We start from the raw sequence: 22,577 nt of genomic DNA on the forward strand, positions 1-22,577 counted from the left end.
CGCACTCGCCATACAGACCGCCTTTGACTGCGAACCCGGAGAGGTTGTTAGTTTTGCATGGTGACAAACGCAACGATCATTTTAAAATGTTATACCATATAATTTTGTGGCATAGCTTATGCTATCTTTCAGTTTTCAAATCTACTGTTCTTTTATGCTATCGCTTTGTACAATAAAGAATTCATACTCAGATGCTAAATGCAGCAATTAGAGCGATCTTCAAATTGAGGACATATGACTCTGCCTTTAACCTTTAAAGATCTGTACATTTGTTCCAAGTGGCTAGTCATATCCAGTTTAAAACATTATGTATTTGTCACAAGGCCCCTCATGGTGAAGATCATCTTTCTGACCGCATTCTCTTACTCAGAAACTTTAGTGGTAGAAACTCAAAATCTGACAATCTTCATCTGCTAAATGTCCCCATAGCGAAATATTTCAGAACAGGTGGAAGAGCAATTTCTGTTCTGGCCATGTATGAGCATTATGGGGGGCCACCTCCCTATTTCTTGCAGGGGAGGCCACCTAAAGTCATGTTACACCACTGGCACACAACCCCAGATGTAGAATGATGGAATGTTTAACACGAAAGTGTCCAGAACTGAGTGTAAATGCTACCAATAGGCAGAGTCATTGTTGTGTCAAATTAAGACATTTGAATAAATAGATAATTCAAGTGACTGACAATAGGATCAGTCTAGAACCATGCCACATTTAACCTGTCAGATCTCATATTATCAATAAATATACATCAGCAAACAAAAGGCACTTTGATTAGAAATAAATGAGGGAGCGTAGCTAAAAGCCCTGTATTGGATGTAGAGAGAATGCAGATACACAGACACATTGTCTGACGAAATACTTGCATTGTAGTATACATTGGTGCCGCTGAGAGCATACCCATAAAACAAAAGCCAATAATAAAAAAAACAATCTGCTGTCACTATTAAACTTCGGAAATAAACACACACAACTAAATGTTAGGGGGCAGATTTATGTTAACTGTCGCATCCCCAGGGATGCGACAGTTAATGTGCGCCATAGTGTGCCACAGCTCCGCCACCCATGGTGCGCCGCATTTACAATGCAGCGCACCATGGGGCAAAAACGAAACAGATGCGTGACGCTTCTGTGCCGTAAAGGTGGCGCATTTTTGGACTTGCGTCGCAAGCGCGACGCAGCTCAAGCAAGGCTTGGGGGTGCCCCATCTTCACAATGCTGCGTGAAGACCTACGCCTGCTTCAAGCAGGCGCAGGGTTTTGACGCAGCATTGGCCTGAAAGTGACTGAGTGAAATCTTATAGATTTCACTCAGCCACTTTTAGGAGGCGTTCCTGTTCAGGAACACCCCCCCCCCTGCGCAAGAACGCCTCCTTATGGCGCAAGGCTTTACAACGTGACGCATCTCCTAGATGCGTCACGTTGTAAATAGGGCGCATTGTTTGCGCCGCCGTTGCGTCAAATAAAGTGACGCAATTGCGGCGCAAAGAGGCGCAAGGGCCTCATAAATCTGCCCCAAACTTTTTAAAGAGCAACTTATAATAGCTTTATCTTCACTTGGGGTATTGAAGTGTATTTGAAATACTTTTATGCCTTTAAAGCAAAACATTTTTTTTGGGGAAAGGTGATTTCCACATGTGATGTTAGAGGGTTAAAAAGCAAATTTGCCATCCTGGGGAATAAAAATAGGTAGCTGGATATACTTTTTCATGTTTATACACATAAATGAAGGACTGTTTTGCATCAGGTTCTAGCCCCTTCTTAAAGAGAACTCATATATAAACTGGTAAAATGACCTCACCCGTAACGCACGGCAATTCAAACACTCAATAACCATCCAGTGGGTTCAGGAAAAGGTCAATAAAAATGACAACAAAGCCAGTGGCTTCAGGGACCTGACCAAGCGCTGCTATATGTGTGCAAATCGTGCACTGAACCAGAATGTGATTGACAATTCAACTGAGCAGTCGAGTAAAGAGGCTAAGCCAAAGCCTTTTTCTATGGTTTTATTTTAATATTGAATGTACTATTATCTACTAATTTTAAGAATTCTGTGACATTTGAAGCTATCTTTTACACCAGACAAAACAAGAATGATCAGTTATAGTAGATCTGACTTATAACTGAGAGTGTCGCTCCAAGCACTGGTGGGTTTAGCCACTTAATATTATACAGGCCCTCTGTCTCTCATCCTTTTACTCGTGCATCCATTCATACACTCACTGATTCATTTTTGTATGCATTCAGTCACCAGCCCACTATGCAATGCATACCCAAACTCAAGAAAGGTATGGAAGATAAATGCATAGAATGGCAGACATGTTTAGAAGCAATACATCAAACATCTTGGAACAGTAAACAACGATACACAAGCACAAGAATCAATGTTGATCTCTTGAGTGCCCCCTGAGACTGCCTAAGTGCAGAATGGCACCTAGCCATTGTGCCTCCTTGCACTAGGTGCCTTCTTTAGAGGGTCCCAGCTAGGAGAAAACCCCCAAAGAAAAGTCTTCTTTTGCAATCTGTGTAACTCTTGATTGATGATGTAAATTGATATGTGATATTTATTAGGAAGTCAGGAGCTCACTACTTTGGGGGCGTGGCGTATTGAGGACGATAGGGTGCACTGTCCCTGATTATGCTGAGTGTACCTATTTGAAGGTGCACAGTGGTGCAAACAGATATAGTACACCTGTTGCATAATACACACCCCCTCTCATTGTTTTTTTCATATATTTAATTGGGATACTTTTCTACTTGTTAATACACAACTATTTTCAAAGGTAGAGCTGTGACTGGAATTTGCAATTACTGTATTTATTTACTTGTGCCATGATTTATCTGAGTTTCGGATACTCAACTATGCCTATTAAGCCTTAACTGCTTGAATCCCTAGCCATGGAATGTCATGGGTACACAGGAGGTTGCCTTGGTAATATAAATGAAGAGTACATGTACCCAATGTGATAACTGATAGTACTCACTACAAATACTGCACATTAAAAATGACAGGCATGGGCTCTAGAGAAAAATACTAGTCCTGGGTGATATTTAAATTATGCAGCATAATAAATGTAATCAGGAATGTTGTGTTATGCATGTTACGCAAAATTCCCAAAATGACACCACTATTCATAATTACGTGTCATTCACAGTAGTATTGAAGGTATGTGAACGCGGAGGAACAAGAGAACACAAGTGGCTTTTGTATGTTGTGCATTTATTTTAATGCATCTTCCTGCCAAAATTGACATAAGGACGTATTTTGAACTAAAATATAGAGCGAAATGACAGATTTACATTTCACCACTTATAGTTTTGACACATTTTTTTTCATAATTACATGAAAGCAAATTACACAAATTTTGCACACCTCTAAAAGTTCCTCCAAACTCCTATGATATGTTCTGTTATTGCAAGCTGTACCCTATCAGGCACATGCATCAAAGGATTTTGCGATCGCAAACGGTGCGAATCGCAAAAATCGACCGTTTGCAATCGCAAAATCTGCTTTTGGAAGGGAGAAGGCCCTCGCAATTTGAGAATTCGCAAATATTTGCAAATTCTCAAATTGCGATTGCATTTAAGGAATCGCATTTTGCGATTCCTTAAATGCAATGCATGAAACTTTAAAAAATTGCTATTTTGCAATTAGGGGGAGCAAATTACCATGAGGTTGAACCTCATGGTAATTTGCGAAAACTTTGAAAAATGCACTTTTGTGTATTTTTCAAAGATTCATGTTGCGAACACACATGCTTTAAGGGCATGTGTGTGCACAACATATGTGCACTGATTGATTTCAGGGGTGCAACAGGGTGTACTTTGGACACCCCTGCACCCTTGAAATCGCATTCAAAATTTGTGATTCGCTAATTGCTAATCGCAAATTGAGAATGTCTTCCCATTCATTCCTATGGGCCTCTAGGCCCATAGGAATGAATGGGGAGGTGTTCCTTAATTGCGACTCTCAAATTGTGAGTCGCAATTAAGGAATATTAAGAAATCACAATTTTTTTAGCAATTTCTTGATGCATTGCATTTTGCAATTCCTTAATTGCAATTCCTTATTTTTCACAATTAAGGAATCGCAAAATGCAATATTGATGCATGTGCCTGTATGTGTATGAATCTACTGCTGTCTGTGAACCTGTATCTGCTTCTATGAGTGATATTGAATGTGTTCTGTCAGACTCTGTTCGGTGTGTCACCAGGCAGACAGGGAAAACTTGGCTCTACCATGCTGATTGAAGTTGTTTGTCACTGGGGCCGTGGGACCAGCCCTACTATGACTCGGCAGACTCTGCCAAGTACAACCCTTTCCGCACTTGACTCTCTGGGTAGCATGGCCAAACAGTAACAGGATCATGGGGAAGGTAGTTTGGGGGGCATGAAATCAGAGCTCAACAATCAACCAGCAGACACAATAACCTCAATGTCCAGCACCATGCTTGTCTTCTTAGAAAATAAAACATTATTTAATAACACAACACTACTCAATGCTACAAAATTCAATCCAGAATACAGTGTAGTGATCCTGGTATAGTGCCCGCACAAATCATATGTGCAATCAGTTCACTTGTTTGCTCAGGTTTTTATCAATGGTGGTATAGCAGGTATGAATGTTATCCTTAATCTTTGTGCTTTACTAGTGTGAACTCTATAGCTTCATCCTCCACAGGCAGATACCTGTGATCAGGTGCAGTGACTCAGACTGCAGAGGTGGCTGTGTGCAGCCAGCGTCAGTCCGTACAAGGCCACCTTTATTATAGTGGTATCAAACCGGTGGTCCTTCCAATACTATGCAGGCTCTGGTTCAGCCGCTGCATCTCCATCCCGGCCAGTGAGGTTGTTGATGTCAAAGGCAGCCGCAAGTGGGCCACTGTGACAACCCCAGCAGTTGTAGTCCAGACCGAGCCGATGCTAAAACCAAGGCACTTGCAGCCGCAAGTGGGATGATGCAGATACCAGGCAATTGCAGTCCTGCCAGCGATAATGCAAACACCAAGGCAGTTAGAGCCCCAACTTGGGCGATGTGGAAAGCAAGGCAGTTGCAACCCTGGCTAGTCCCTTGTATGGAACTACATTGACTGTTGTGGTTCTTTCCGGGAACCTCAGAGAGGCCGGGAGACTCTCTTCAGGCTTCATTCTCAGGCAGTCCATTTCTCGATGTGTTCCTCTGATCAGGAACACACTGGGCTTTTCCTCCTGGCAGTCTGTCCACCTGCAGGGACAGCCCGGTACGTATGCAAGACTCTTTGCCACCCTTGTGCTGTTCCGTGCTTCTTCAGGGGATAGATGGCTGTATTGTAGTAGTGTGGCGTGCCTGTCGCATGGTTTAAGTTCTTGTAGGCTACAATCGCGTGTTTAGTTTGTAGTGTGAACTTGCATATTGTTGTGAACCTGCATTCTTTTGAATGGTCTAAGAGAGACTCCTTCTCTCTTAGCAGGCAAGCTGGTTTCTAGGCACTATATAGGCCCTCAGCTCTACCAGCAGAATATGCAGACATCAGGTGATGTCCCCCTGGCTGTCAGACAGATACGAGGCCTCACCACACAATAATCTTTTGAGTACTTCAATGCAGTGGGTCTTTAATATCCAGCATAGCATGGTGTGGCAGGCTGAAGGACTGTAAAGAGTCCTGGGAGGCAGAAGGGCTCTGGGGTTTCTGCACCTTTCCTTCATAGCTTCTGTTGTGTATGTTTGACAATTACTGTTGTGTGCACAGCCACAGCTTTAACTGAACACATGGACAGCAGAGCTGTGAAAAGAGGGTTATGACAGCAAGTACTTTACTCACAGACCTGTCAAACGTCTTTTCTCTGTTTGTCAGAGCTGAGACACAGGGGTTGAGGAGACTCAGTCCCTCCTTCCACAGATGTTTTTTTCCTCTTTCATGGACTCTGTCTCCACATATCCAGGAGAGAAAGTGGAGAAGGAGAGCCAGAGACTGCAGATTAAATCACTGAAATGTTGGCAGCTCATGGTAATGTTTCAGTGACTGTGGTAATAATTTTACTGCCCACTGCTGCTCCATTGTCTTTAATGAAGCTATCAGCATTCCAATATTGAACTAACCTTGGTTCTCTGTACACCCCTTTATCTGGTCCTCTGTTCAACAAGCTGCCTACTCCATGGTTTGTTCCATTAGATGCTCCTCTGTGCTTTTCCAGAAACAGTCGTCATATTTGGGGCCACCAGGGATGCCCATAGTCTGCCCTACAACCCCCTCATGCCAGCACACACTATAGTCCCTCAGGGGATTAGGCGGCACCTTGACAGGTCCCCTTCACTATTACTTCTTGAAGCTTCTTTTCTTCCATTGGCTTCGATCAAGTCTGAACTATTCACTGTATGGACCAGTAGAGCTTGGCATAGTGGACTAGGCAGTAGAGTTGTGTGGTTTTTTTGCGAATTATTCTAAAATTGCCTTGTCAGTGCCAGAAGTGAAGGCCACAGAGACTGTAGGCATAAGTCTCCAGTGGGAAGGGTAATGTGGTTAATTTTAGGACATCGATTCAAAATAGGTAGGGCAGCAGGAATGAAGGGTGGATGGGATTATGTCCCACCCTCACCAAGCTCGTCATTCATCTGTCTCTTTTTTCCCTTGTTTAGATAGGACTCGTTTCTTTGCTCACTTTTCCAAAGATCTCCACTGAGACAGTGAAAATGGCCACAAAACATCACCATCTGTTTTCTGCCCATCTTCCCGCCATTATCTATGCTTGCTTGACATCCCTTTGGGAGCAATATGAAGTACAAAATGTACTCCTACTCCCTAATCCCTTTCTTGGGACCTCCTTTGCTGAGCAGAAACCTACTATGGTAGAGGGGCACGTCACATGACAGCCCGGTACGTATGCAAGCCTCTTTGCCGCCCTTGTGCTGTTCCGTGCTTCTTCAGGGGATAGATGGCTGTATTGTAGTAGTGTGGCGTGCCTGTCGCATGGTTTAAGTTCTTGTAGGCTACAATCGCGTGTTTAGTTTGTAGTGTGAACTTGCATATTGTTGTGAACCTGCATTCTTTTGAATGGCCTAAGTGCTTTGCAAGTGTTGAGTAAGGATTCCTTTCACAGGTGGGTCATATGCAGTTGAGTTCCTGTCTGGCTGGTTGCAGTGTGTCGTGGGGACTAATCTTTGGAATAAATAATTTTTGCAAAACTACCAAAGGAGTCTGCCTCTCAGTACATGTATGCATGAGCGATTTTATTCGGAAGAATAGAATGGACACACATTCTAATTTTACTGCGTTAATAAACCAGTTACAGCGGTATATATCAGGCAGATGGGTGATTAACCAAATTGCATTTTAGTAGTGCATGTGCAGTGCTTCTGTGTTGGATGTTTGTTTTCCCAAGTCCTGTATTCTGGTCGATTCCTGTCACAACTCCTAGACCTCCTTATCCACACACTCTTCTTACCGTGTGATTTTCTTATTCAACCCTCAGTTCCACCTTAAAACACAGGGACAGAATGAACTATGAACATAGCTGGAAGCCTGAGGCGGCAGACAGGATTAGGAAGTTTGTTCTTAAGAGCAGGAGGGCAGACAAATGCAGCTGGTTGACTCCTCTCACTGGAATGGTAACTTTTGGCACTGCGCGCTGCATGCTGTTTCCTCCTCTCCTCTACACCGCACATGTGACCTTGCAATGCTTTAAAGGTGCATAGCACCCCTCCGGATGCCCTACAACTTTCAAGGGAAATATGCTCATTAGCAATGAAACCTGGCAAATGTGTGTCACTCTTGCCAGTGGCCTCCACAGATGGTGAGGATACGGCAGACAGTGAGAGTTGAAAGAATCACCCCGAGCTGTGAACATAAAGGATTGGCAAACAGCGTGTGAGCTGGGCATTACGTTGAAGCACCTGAGAAATGTATTCTAGGGTGATGGTTGTTCTGAATATTTCTTTTGATCGACAATTGTCTGCCCGAGGAGGCAACTATAAACTTTGTAAAGGTACTTCGTCATACGAAATGTAATTTCTTATGGAATGGGACAGGTCCCTGTGTCGCATGAACCAATAGTGAATGGGCTGGCTGAATGAACAGAAGCAGTTGAAGAGAGTGTGCACTTGTAATTCTAAGTCAGCTGTTCAAAGTAAATGTTTTCTTTGGAGATATCGCCAAGGAGATGAATATATATTTACCGTTGTGCTAATGAGGGGAAAGGCAGAATGACCTAAGATGTCTGACACGCCAAGACGGATTTAAATTAGGTTTTGCAATTCATGCATGAAAAAAAGGCCATGCCAAGAGTACCAACAGTAGCATGATAAGAAACTTGAGACAAAGGAATTAGAGTTCGAGCTGAAGGTCAGATAAAGGCACGAGGCCCAGGGAGCTTGACAAATGGCACGGGGATATTTATGGCTCCGTGCACTGTTGTAGGGAGGCGTAATAAGCTTCCTTTAGAAGGGGGTGGTGGGAATCCTGTAAACAGACACAGAAGAACATTTCAGGAGTACTGTTACGTCACAGGAATAGAGGGGCATATTATCAAGGGATTTATATCTGCTTTTTTGGCTTTAAAAGCCAAGAAAGCGGAGATAAAATGATCTCCCTATCAGCAACAGGGTACTAACACGCAAATTCGCATGTTAGCACCCTTTTTCACTACGCTTCCCTTTGCATCTCTAATGAGATGCAAAGTGGGCGTTCCAGAGCAAAATAATAGGAGAAATGTCGCTAAGCGACATTTCTCCTATTATCAAGCTTCACGCTAACCCTGTTAGAGACATAAAAAGCAGCGCTAACCACGGTTAGCGCTGCTTTTTTTACACCTGGTATTTTCCTGACTTAGCCATGATATCCTATGGAAGGTGGATATCATGGCTAAGTTTGTGAGCCCCTATCATCAAGCTAACACCAAACTTCGAGAGATTATTGTTGGTTTTCCAGCGATAATCTCTCATTTGGCACTTAGCGTAAGGATTTTTATCACTTCTGAGATAAACGTTGCTAATAGCAAGTTATCTCAGCGATAATTTCCGGTGATGCTTAGCGATAAAAAAATTGTTGCAAAGCCTAGTTAGCGATAAATATTGCTACACGTTGGTAATATGCCCCACAATTCGGGGATCCCTGTTAATAGCGAACCCCCGAAAAACTTCAGAGACATCAGAGACCGGACCAGGAATTAGCATATTGAAGGGCAGGACACTGTGAGCCTGATTCACAAAGATAACTTACACTTTTGAAAAATTCACACTTTTAAATACCTTTACATTCTTTTTGGCTGTTCACAAAAAATGAGTGCAAATTTACTCTAAAAGTGTAACTCGCATGTCTCCAACCACATTGAAGGGCTTGGGGGCCATACGCCTTCAGAGTAAATTTGCACTCGGATTTTGTGAATATGAAAACAACTGTAAACATACTCAAAAGTGTAAATAACTCAAAAGTGTATTCACCCAGAGCCCTTCAATTTGGTGCTATAAGGTGTTTTTGATCAATAACCTTGCGCCTCAGATACTCTGATGATGCGTATGGCTGTCAAGGCAGTGATTTAGCCTATCATTTGAAAATGTTTTTCAAGGATTGAAGGCATGTACGGATTTCACTGAGATACTTTTACCTTAATCACAACCCTCACCCACAATTACATATGTAAGTATGCTGGCAGAGTGACAGTGATATCAAAACTCCATATGTACACCAAGAATTTATAATACTATCTTTTTCCTCTTCAATATACAAGTTGTCGACATCTACTCATAAGCCTGGACAAAAGTAACATAGGTAGACCATTGACATAATTTCAGGTTGATTGGGAATGGGAAATACTTTATGTAATGGGAATTGTAGCACTCAACACAGGTGGAGACGCATGCAATAGTGTCAGCAGAGTGGACATTATTTATTTCAAAATAACGTTCCTACAGGTCGTTTCGTACATTGTTTCCAGGGCTGTATTCTTGTCTTGTTTCCAATGCACTTTTTAAAATAACACACTCACAATCAATGATTTGTAGATGAAAAGCTTGCGTCTGGAGACAGTGTCCAAAGTGACATGGAGTAGGTAGTCATCCTATTCAAAAGAGCATAGCTCACCGGCAACACGTTCTTCAAAAGATAATTTACCACTTCTTTCACATATCAGATGAATTTTCATTACACTCTAACTTTCAAATCATCCAGCAGGTGTGGTCCTTCCTTATTATCTGATTGCATGATTGTTTTCAGGAAACAGCTTTTCCCACTTATCTTCCACGCTTTGAAATTAGGTGATGATTGTAAGGCTCTCTGGCTCACCAATCTACTCATTCAAAGAGAAATGGGTCAAGAATAATGAAGAACCGATATGATGGTACTGAATAAGGGTTCTACCAGCCTCCCCGCCGCCTCAGTTTCCATGCCGACAAGCGCCAAAATATAACTATTGGCAGAACCGCTGTAGGAATGAGCACATGTGTGTATGTGGAGTTGACAACTTTGTGGTCAATGTTTTGACTACAGAATTGTCCCTGTTGCCTTCGCACACTCGAGAGAGCGGGAAACGAGCAGACATGGAAGCAGACGGCCGAGCTGAACCAGAAGCTTAGTCAGGGACTGTTGTCGAGTCTATGCCCTGGTTACAATTCAGAGGACGCTGTAAGGATTGCGTATTTTCCCGCTTTGCCACTTTTTCCGCAGTACCGGAGCAACCAGAGCAACCAGAGAGGAGGGGAACTCAAATCCCCAGAGGCACTCGTTCCAGGAGGCGCACCCTTGCCGCGTCATTCCAGCTGCACCAGAGGTCCATAAGATCAACACAGGGCCCCCGCAGCGCGAGACAGTGCAACGAATGAGGATTTTCCCGCTTGGCAACTTTGCTGCAGTACCGGAGCAACCAGAGAAGAGGGGGACTCCAATCCCCAGAGACACTCCTTTGCCACATCATTCCCGCTGCACCGGAGGCCCATAAAATCAACACAGGGACCCAGCACGGGCGGGCCCAGGCAAAGCCCAGGCCAAGGGCAGGCCCGTCTTAGACCGAAAGAGGCCGGGCAGGGCCACCCCCCTTTGACTCAGTAAATATGAGCTGAGGCATACTAGTAAGCTGTAGTACACCACATTAGCTCCTCGTTGTGTGGTATCTCCAGGTGTCATTAGGAAATGAGGAAGAGAAAATTGGCAAAAAGCAAGGGGAAGCCCACTGAAAAAACTGTACCTATTACTAACTATTTAAAAAAGCGTTATGGGCATTATTAATAGCGAGATTGTGCAAGTGGAGGAGCAATTGGCAGGCGTCAAGACGGCTTCAGATGCTTCCCAAAGGGAGGCCAAGTCTGTTGTGGAAGATCATGACAGCGGCAATATTTACAGCCCCCATATGGTAGCCTTGGACCAGAGTTATGGTATTGTCATAAATAATAGCCAAAACAATACTAAGACTGATCATACAGTCAAGTTAGGCCCCTGCGCATCAACAACTCCCCTTGAAATTACAACAGTTTCGGACATGATTGATTCAAACTCGCCACCTGTGAAAAAATGTAAACAAAACATAGTAACAAAGAGGTCTAGCCCTTCAAGAATGACTCAAAAAAAGGGAAAACCTACCAAATTGGCGGCAATGGACTGGGGCCCAAATCTGTGGAGATACCATATTATAATCAAGCTATGGATATCCTTTTCCAAAAGCTGCAAGGGAAAATCAACACCATTGAAAGGCGGGTCTTGAGCAAAATAAAAATGGAGCAAAATGACATTTCAAAATTATTGGAACTGGTTACAGCTTTATGGCCCTCTAATGCATCTAATACGCTACAGAATGCCTTATTAAATAATAAATTGGATAAGAATATACATATTGGCTCAAGCAATAGCAATGTACTAGAAACGGATAATATTTCACAACCTTCCAATAAATATAGTAAGGAAGATCATGGTCTATCCCTAAAAAATTCTGCGGTAACTGTAGTGAGTGGTAATAGGAAAACTGAAGGCCAGGTTCAATACTGGAAGTAGCAGGAGGTCTCTTTCAGTCTGCCCCCACAAGCTACACCTTATGTGATTGTTTTAAAAAATGTTCCTAAACTGACTGATAATCATAAAGAAACTTGGGACTTATTGAAAAACAGGGTTGTTTACTGGTTTTCTGTAAATACTTCTTGCAGCACTAGGCGCCTATCCCAGGAAATAATTATGGTAAGAAGAGTAAGCTGGGTGGGAAAAACAGAAAAAGCATGTGATGGGGATTGTATAGTTGTAAGTTTTCGCTGCCCCCATGTGGTGGGCTCCTTATTAGAAGAGGTTGCAGTAAATCAGGATTGCAATATAATAGTAATAATGAAGACATTATCACTGCATTACCTCTTGGATACTTTTATAGACCCAGAATGGAGCAGCTGCATTCATTTGGAAGAGCCAAATTTAGCACCAGTAATCAAATTACACAAATGATACCATCTATGCCAAATAGGTTCGCACCTTTAAGGAGCTGTAGTGAGGTGGACTTACTGGGACAAAAAAGAGAATATCCAAAAGTAGTAGATCTGGATGATAGTGATCACATTATATCCCAGCCTAGTAAACTGGTAGAAGTAGTATGTGCAGACCAGGCACATCATTTTGAAGGCAACCAAACTATATCCTCCCATATTAGTATTGGTGTAATCTCCATGGAAGCCGAGCTACAATGCTATAGAAATAATACCACCCCGCCTACAAGCCTGACTGAATGTAATCTTATCAGCCGCACATTGCAGGATTCATTATATATTATGACATGGAATGTCGCAGGGATTAAGAACAAATTGCATGATACAGCTTGGCTTAAAAGCATCCAAGACTGCGACTTAGTTTTAATTCAAGAAACATTTTTTTGTTAATGGTTTTAAAACATTTTTCACTAAAGCAAATAAATGTGTATGAATGTGTGTGTCTTGTAAAGCGCACTTCTACCCGGAGGCGTCCTGGCGCTGTAGACCGCTGTGGAACCCATCCTGGCTTTCCCTGTGAGATGTTCCCTCCTGGGTATCTCCAAGGTGAAACCAGGCATCCCAAGCGTTTGTGGGGGGCCGTTGTGGAGATGAGGCAAGCTAATGCCCAGAGTTGCCGACTGTGATCCCTGGTTAGAGTAGGCACCGAGGTGAGAATTATCGAGTCTGCTGACCCTGGTTCACGACCCTGCCGCATCAGGAATTGAACCCTGGTCCCAGCCCGTCCTCTGCTTCCGGGTCTGCCGTCTCTAAGCAATGAGCCACACCACTCCATCAAAGGCTGGGAGAGTGAGCGGAGGCTTAGCAGTACTAATATCAGAATCTTCTCCTTTGACTTTAAAGAGAATACTTATTAAAGCACAGCATTTTCAGTTTCTACTTTTTTCAGTTAAAGGAAAACAGGATATTATAGTGATCTTTTATAATAATATTTTCGACTCCTAAATACATGAGATTATTTCATCAATGCAGGAAGAGCTGGTTAATTTCTTGAAGAGCACTGGGGCCGATTGTATTTTAATCTGGGGTGGGGATTTCAATATTGAACCATGTAAACACCAGGGATCTTGCTATGAGGATGAACTAGGTGATAATCCTTCACATTTTCCACACAGTAATTATAGTGAAAAAATTAATTATGTTATGTATAAACATAACTTGGAAATTATGGAGCTGGACACTCATGAGGGATTGTGTGTGAATTATACATTTGAGGGAGCTAGGTCATCTTCATGCATTGACCATTTTTTTCTTTCAAGGAACTGTAGGTCCCTTGTATACAAATGTAGTGTAGAGCCCAGTCTACTCAGCGATCACCATCCTCTGTTACTAATATTAAATTCCAGTATATTTCATATAAAAAAAGCATGTGTCCATGCTGTTGATATAAAAACACAGGATGAAAATGGGATCTCTATAAAATGGACAGGTGTTGATCCTACCGTTTTTTTAGAAAAAATAGTCCAAAAAACTAATCATCACATGATAACATGTCTAGATAACTCTTCTAGTAGTATGACATTGTTAAGGCCTTATTAAACATCTCAGCTGAAATCTCTACAGACCTAAAATGAAAGACCTGGATAAACAGGGATTATTGCCCAAGATGGTTTAACCAGCAGTGCTCTAGATTTAATAGGGATTTAAAGGAAGCATTAGAAGCAATCCCCAGGAATAAGGAAGATATCAGTACCCTACGGAAACGATATAAACAAGCAATAAACTAAAGGAAAATGCTAATTTGAGATAATGCATGGGATAGTTTGATTAAAGCAGCTGAGACTAAAGATTCAATCCTATTTTGGAAAACCATGAACCATTATTTAAAGATACTCAATCCGCTAAAGTTGATACATTAGTGACGCCCAATAATTGGCTAACTCATTTTTAAGCCATTTTTAATTCCACACAGCAGACTAATTATATAGTTGAGAATAGTAAGATTATTTTATTAAATAACATTACATTAGGAATTATTTCCCATGAAGAGATTAAAACTGCCCTTAAGAACAGTGCCAGCGGGAAGGCTGCAGGCCCAGATGGGGTCCCAATCAATGTTTTTAGGCATAACATTGAGTTTTGGGTACCCATCCTATATAATTTTTTTTAACGTAACTATCAATGGGGTGATACCTGCAACTTGGGCTGAGAGTGTGATTGTCCCTATCTTTAAAAAAGGTTACAGAGGCGGCAAAAGCTGCTACAGTCCAATATCCCTTCTCGACTCAACATTTAAAGTAATCGGCAGAATGATGCTGGCCAGAGTGGAACACTGGGTAAAGGAAAAATATATCTTGTCTGTAGCCCAGTACAGTTTTAGAAGGGGTATTGGAACGATTGAGCAGTGTGTTAACCTTGAGCTGCTTATAGGAAAATACACCTTTGCCAGGGAAGGCTCCCATCACCTTTGTTTGGTTGATTTATCTAGTGCGTTTGATTTAGTAAATCATTTTAAGTTATGGCAGACACTCGTAGGGATGGGTGCCCCACAGGTCATTATTAGCTTTTTATTGCAAATATATGCTCACTTAAATTCAAAGATACGTTTTGGCGAAAATGGGGAATGCACAAAGCACTTTAGAATTACTCGTGGGATTAGACAAGGGTGTACTCTTGCCCCCCTTTTATTCCTATTTTATATTAACGGTGTTGACTCGTTATTACAGAGTCTGAGAGCTGATGCTCCTAAAGTTGGTAAGCCCATTACCCCAGTTTTATTAAATGCCGATGATGCTGTCCTAATTTCTAGGACAGCAAATGGCCTGCGACTACTGATGGATAACCTCATAACATTCATGACTGAAAAACACCAGAAAATTAATTTGAGGAAAAACCCTAGTCATGATGTGCGGTAAAAAGAAAACCAGGAACAGAGCACACTATATTGATGGAGTATCTATAGAGAGGACTTTTACATTTTCTTATCGGGGGATACTTTTTAATAGTAAGAGTATATGGAGTTCACACATTAATTTATGTAAATTAAAATTCCTGAGATCCGTCTAGGCTATTTTTAGATTTTCTCGCAAAATTGGTAATAAAGCAGTACGGGAAATGTTTTAATTATATGGGTCGAAGTGTATTACTGGGGTTTGTTATGGAGGAGCTTTGTGGGGTATGGCAGATGCCTCCCCACTACAAACTCTAGAAAATATTTTTTTCAGAAGGTTGTTATCGATATCAAATTCTACAGCCATTTTTAAAGTCAGATACACCGTATGTAAATGATCTGATTAGTATAGCGGCCTTAACTTGGTGGCATCGAATTTGGTCCACGGAGGAAACACATTTTACAAGGGATATCATTCTGGACTGCCTTTCCCTGGATCATTTAAGAAAATCACCTGGCTTAACCATATTTGTGGTCTTTTAATTGAATGTAATTTGGCCGTGAATCTTAAGACCCCTGAGGACATTCAAAATGTTTGTAAAAAGAACTAAAAAAGAGGCTCCTTAATGTCAGGGCTTCCTCGAGGTATGTTGTTTTGAGTACTAAATCGTGTATAAGCTCCTACCTTGATGGACCCTTACTATTTGGTATTCAGCCGTATCTTATTTTTATAACTAATATACAACATAGATTTTATTTAACTAGATTAAGGCTGAATACGCCCCACTACCTGGTTGCATTCCCAAAGTGGGTAAGTGGAGCTCTAATTTACCAAAGTGCCCGTGTGATAGTAGATCATTCAGACTACTCTCCTACTTTCCTACTTTTTGTAAATTTTATAGAGACATTAGAAAATCTATTTTACAACCCCTTTTTATAGTTAATAGTCTGTTTTCTTTCAAAGCTGCTTTTAATCAAATTCGTAATTTGGAAAATGTATCAACTTGTAATGCGATAATTCGTTTTATATTGACGGCCATTAAATAAGGACGGATCTTGCTTATCTGGAAAACTTGAATTATGAAACCAAATAGATCACATTCTGTTAAACTGTCGGCCATATTATCAAGCTATGGAGATACATTATCGCTGCTTTTATCGTCAGGAAACTGCCGCCAAAGCGGCGATAAAGGATTTGATGATATGCCCTTGTGAATTCCCATAGAAGCCCAGGTTCTGGTGTTAACCTGGGCTTCTATGGGAATTCGCAAGGGCATATTATCAAGCCTATTATCACCGCTTTAGCGGCAGTTTCCTGACGATAAAAGCGGAGATAATGTATCACCCTTGCTTAATAATATGGCCCTGTATTTTATGAGTACGTTTTTGACAAAACTGTACATAAATGTATTTGTGAATGGTGTATTGTTTTTATATTACAGTATGCTTTATGGTCATTTTTTTACGTACTGAATAAAGCTTGCTTTGATTTGATTTGGGTAAAGAACCAGACATATACTTTTTGAGTGATTTCATTTCTGATCCCCTAGAATTGTATAATGTTACCTCTCTACTCTGAGAGTCTGTAGTTTACTTTATGGGGGGAGTAATAAATATAGTCATTTCAAAGTTCTAAATCTTTTGGTGATCTAAAAATTACATTAGTTGAATTAGTTGTTTGAGCTTATTGTACTCTTATTTTCCCCAGTTATTACAGAGGCTATATTTTTTTCACGGCTGGGAAGAGTGCGAAGCGAGCCAGGCACTTCTTGACAGTGTTATACTGATATGTAAATCCATTCTTTACTGGCAACTTCTACGAAAGTGTGGTAAAAAGAAGCCAATATACAGCCATTTTGTGATGGTCCTCAAAATAGTTTTTAGCCTTCCCAAAAAATGCCATCCAGTCGACAAAAAAAAGTCCATCTAACCTACCCAAATGTTGCAATTGTTGCACTGCCAACCAAAACCATTCTGCTCTACACAACCAAAACCCACTGATTCAGATGTTGACCTGTCTACCCAACCACGGCTCATATTATCTACCCAGCAGATGCCCATCTAAAGGAGCCTTTCTTTGACCCGATATTTGCTAGACAAAGGTTGAGAACAAGCCGGCAGACGCGGTCGCTCCTCACGCAGCTCCCAGCACTGTTGCGGTATCTCAGCTCTTTGCACCGCCAGACCGCCTACTTGAACTGCTTTTGTTACCTGCTTGCCTTTTTCAATTGTACTGTCGCTTTATTTATTAATCGCGTGTTACTGCATGCCTGTTGCTAGATTTATAAATTGATCGTAGCGCTATATTTGAAAATTGCGCTTCTAACTGCATTGTATAGTGATTGGCTGCCTTTGGATCTATAATTCACTGTGTGCATTGCGTTCATAGAAGTTTGGATTTGATCTGTGCATAACGTATATTTTTAACTTGCGCCCCAATCCAGTTTCATTTTTGGCCTGCAGCCATCTTGTTGTTTGTTGTCGTGCCTCTCAGCCCGGACCTCCACCCCGCTACCGCCTCCCAGCTGACCCTCCCTCGCCCCTCCCCTCCACTATCCACACATGACAGATTCTTTTGCGCGCAGCGGTCACACGCGGGGGTCGCGCCCCATGCGCGCCGAAGGTGCGCCAAAGGTAAGCCTGTCTACACCCGTCCGCGCCTGGACCACGCCCAGCGCCAGACCCCCTGGTCCTCGCAACACCCACTCCACTCGCTTAACGTATGACGCCGCAACTCTCCTTGCCCTTAACCCCGGACGCAAACCACAATGCTGCGTAGCTACCCCAGGACACACCCACGGACCATTCGCCTGCCACTCCTGCAAGTTCGCCTGCATCAGGACCCTGACCAAATCCTCCTCCTCCAAACACAGCTCCGACTCTAACCACCTGAAGTGCATCCTGCTGAACACCTGCTCGGTCCACAAACACGCCACTGAACTCTGGGACCTACTCGACACTACATCGCCGGACGTCGCCTTCCTTACAGAAACTTGGATGAACGCCTCATCAGCGCCTGACATCGCCATAGCCATCCCGGACGCCTACAAGATCATCCGAAAAGACCGCACCAACCAAACAGGTGGAGGCATCGCCATCGTCCATAAGAACACCATCCGAATTACGACCAGCTCAGACGATAACTTCGCAACCGCCGAAAACCTTCACTTCCAGATCCACACCGACCCCAGGACCACACTTAGAGGCACCCTCATCTACAGACCACCAGGAACCCGCACACAATTCAACGAAGACATCACTGACTTCATCAGCCCACATGCCCTCACCTCCGAGAACTACATTCTACAGGGAGACCTCAACTTCCATCTTGAAAAGAATAATGACAGCAACACCACCACCCTTCAGGACAACCTGGCCAATCTCGGACTCAAACAACTTGTTGACTCCCCCACCCACTTAGCCGGACACACGCTCAACCCTATCTTCACCTCCAGCAAACACATCTCCTTCGATCACACCACAACTCTCCATTGGACGGACCACAGCTGCGTTCACTTCAGCTACAAAAAGACCACAACCCACATCCCACCACAACCTATTCCTCGAAGAAACTGGAACAAAATCACCACCGACCAACTCTTCACATCACTTAACCTAAACCCCCCCCGCCATATCATCGGACCCAAACGAAGCTGCCACCAAACTCACACAATGGATCACTCACAGCGCTGACGAATTAGCACCCTTTAAAAACCACCAGATCAAACAAGGTAGTAAAAAGGCCCCCTGGTTCAACGACCACCTTAAGAAATCTAAGAAGCTATGTCGTACCCTCGAGAAAACCTGGAGAAAAAACCCAACCACTAACAACCTGACCACCTTCAAAGACGCCACCCGCAAACACCACCAATTGATCCGATCCACCAAGAAATCAGCATTCAAGGATCAACTCGACAACAACGCCCACAACAGCAAGGAACTATTCAAACTCCGTCAAAGATTTTACCAACCCCACCGCCGGCTCCAACGACATCACTCCCTCCCAAGTCCTTTGCGACTCTCTATCCTCTTTCTTCCACAACAAAATCGCCGACATTCATAACAGTTTTGAAAACCTATCCGAAGAACAATCCACTCCACCCACCTCCGAACCAAAACAGCATTCTCACAACATCTGCGCCTGGAACCCAATCACTACTCATGACACCATCCGTCTGATGAACTCCATCCACTCAGGTTCACCAACTGACCCATGCCCCCACCACATCTTCAACAAAGCAGACTCCATCATCGCACCCCATCTTCGCGACGTCATCAACTGCTCCTTCAACTCCGCTACCTTCCCAGAAAGCTGGAAACATGCCGAACTCAGCGCCCTTCTGAAGAAACCCACAGTGGACCCCTCTGAACTTAAGAAATACCGCCCCATTTCACTCCTCCCATTCTCGGCCAAAGTCATCGAGAAAGCCGTCAATAGTCAGCTCGCCGCCTTCCTCGAATCCAACAATTCACTCGACCCCTCACAGTCCGGCTTCCGAGCCAAACACAGCACCGGAACCGCCCTCATCGCTGCTACAGACGACATCCGAACGCTTCTGGACAACCGAGAAACAGTTGCCCTCATCCTACTTGACCACTCTGCCGCCTTCGACACAGTCTGTCATAACACCCTCATACATCGCCTCAGCAACGCCGGAATACAAGGAAAAGCATTTGACTGGATCGTCTCGTTCCTTGCCAGAAGAACCCAGAGAGTCCGCCTCCCCCCATTCAAATCAGAGGCCACCAAAGTCATCTGCGGCGTACCACAAGGATCATCACTCAGTCCCACCCTCTTCAACGTGTACATGAGTCCCCTCGCATTCATCGATCGACAACACCACCTCAACATCATTGCCTACGCAGACGACACCCAGCTAATCCTCTCCCTCACTTAAGACCCTAACACCGCCAAAACCAATCTACACGAAGAAATGAAAGAAGTAGCTGAATGGATGAAGAACAGCCGTTTAAAACTAAACTCTGACAAAACGGAAGTCCTCATCTTAGGATCATCCCCCTCTGCATGGGACAACTCATGGTGGCCACTGGCTCTGGGTACAGCACCCATACCTACAGATCACGCACGTAACCTTGGCTTCATCCTAGACTCCTCCCTCTCGATGACCAGACAAGTCAACGCCCTCTCATCATCCTCCTTCAACATCCTACGCATGCTCAAAAAAATCTTCCGCTGGATCCCCACCGAAACAAGAAAGACAGTCACCCACGCACTAGTCACTAGCCGACTAGATTATGGAAACACCCTTTACGCCGGAACCACAGCTAAACTACAGAAAAAACTCCAATGCATCCAAAACGCCTCAGCCAGACTCGTACTGGACATCCCCCGTCAAGCTCACATTTCCGGTCACCTGAAAGATCTCGACTGGCTTCCCGTCAACAAGAGAATAACGTTCTGTCTCCTCACCCACGCTCACAAGGCCCTCTATGACCTAGGACCCGAATGCCTCAACAAACGACTGTCCTTCTACACACCCACCCGCCAACTACGTTCATCCAATCAAGCCCTCGCCGCAATCCCGCGCATCAATAGATCCACCATGCGAGGAAGATCTTTCTCCTTCTTGGCGGCCAAGACCTGGAATTCTCTCCCCACTCACCTCCGCCTTACACAGAACCACCTCTCCTTCAGAAAGCAGCTAAAAACCTGGGTGTTCGATAAGTAGGGTACCCACCCTCACTCAAGCGCCTTGAGACCCTCTGGGTGAGTAGTGCGCTATACAAATTTCTGAACTTGAACTTGAACAATGACATGTATAATTCACACACAGATGGAAATACATTTCTTACTCGCACTGAAGAAAAAGACATCTGATTCAGGTGATCCATTTGAAGATAAGTAACAAAGTTTAATAAACCTATTTAAAACGTATATATATTTTTTGGCTTTTATGTGCATCCTTGGGTACATGTCTTTAAAAAGTAAATAATACACACATTTGAATAAAACAAGTCTTCTCTCTTTGTACATATGCTATTCAACTGTGAAGAACACTTAATTCTTAAGTTTGTTTTCTTGTTCATCATTTGGGTGATGAGGTCATTGTGCCATTCCAAGTCGTACATCCACATTCACAAACGTTTTCTGACATAACCCAAGGAGGTGTAGCATATACAAGGTCTGTGATAGCGCTTCTTTACAGTCCAGAAAGTTCATAGTAAAGTTGTGTAGATTTTCACCAAGTCAGCGTCTAGAAATATGTAGGCATGAGGCACATACAGACCATCAACATGCCTCAAGGCAGATAAATCCATAATGATCTAGAAGGTGGAAAAGTCATTCTTTCTGTGAGATGCACTTATGGATCCACGTATGGTCTTTGTACAGCAAATCAATTTGTCTTCCAAGCTCCAGTCAGGTGGAAGAAGGCCCCACTTTCTATGGTCTATGAAATAGATGGAACCAGCATTTCTGGTTTCAAAGGAAAAGTCTAGAATTTTTTTCAAAATCTGATGAATCAACTTTTTTGTATTGTGGAAGCTGAGCAATTTTTAAAAGCTGTTTCAATGGGACCATATGTACGGGCAACACTTATTACTGCAGATATGTAGAGGTCGTTCTTTGGACGAATGTTCGCACATGGCACAGACACCATGTTCAAAGGTCACAAGTAGCCTTTTCCTCTACTAGGATCTGCAAGGCCATCCAGCCTCAGACGTCTGGATAGAGCAGCGAAGCAGGACCGGCCTTATTTGCTTGAATTAATTTTTATTGCACTCCTTGTGCTGCAGAGTTCAGCATATCCGGGCGCTTCTTATTGGCAGTAGACTGTTAAAGCATCTTGGTGGTTTCCACGAATAAATGCGATTGGTGGATCTAGGTCATGTGAAAGCATTTCTAGCCAGGACATGTATAGGGCACTGGGACAGGCTGCTTTCTTAGCCACTGGAAGACTCCTACAAGAACAAAAGATTACATCAATATTAGGCACATATACAACATGCTACAAAGATGCCCTAAATACATGCACCCTAGAAAAATTTAATTTATTTGTATTTAATGTGCAGTATATGATTTACATGTCAAAAAATGGCAGCAGGTTTGGACTTGAGGTCAAAGGGAAAGGGTCATAGTGGAAATCACTAAGAAAGCAAGTGTAACTGTGAGAGGGAAAAATAGTTGATGTTTAAGCATTTGGTATATAGGTGCAACTTACATGATAATTATGGAAGCATCCTTGGATTTCTCATGAAGAATCTCATTCAATCTGACCTGGCGTCCTGTCTGCAAATATAAAAGGGGAATCTTTATGAATCAGAACTGCAGATAATTAATTAAGGTAAGAAGAGTATGGAA

At 43.0% G+C, this 22,577-nt stretch overlaps 1 protein-coding gene across 1 annotated transcript in view; it reads right to left on the minus strand.

The window, feature by feature from the left end:
- Positions 1-21,104: 21,104 nt before the first annotated feature.
- LOC147712314 (solute carrier family 12 member 3-like) overlaps positions 21,105-22,577 on the minus strand; it is a 47,378-nt gene continuing 45,905 nt past the window's right edge. The window contains exons 26-27 of the mRNA XM_086920311.1: positions 22,438-22,505; positions 21,105-22,177 (exon numbers count right to left, since the gene is read on the minus strand). Coding sequence (XP_086776437.1) covers positions 22,036-22,177; positions 22,438-22,505 — 210 coding nt within the window. The 3' untranslated portion in view covers positions 21,105-22,035. The remainder of the gene's footprint in view (positions 22,178-22,437; positions 22,506-22,577) is intronic.

This window comes from Lissotriton vulgaris, chromosome 5 (genome assembly GCF_964263255.1).
Source record: "Lissotriton vulgaris chromosome 5, aLisVul1.2, whole genome shotgun sequence".
NCBI classification, from domain to species: domain Eukaryota; kingdom Metazoa; phylum Chordata; class Amphibia; order Caudata; family Salamandridae; genus Lissotriton; species Lissotriton vulgaris.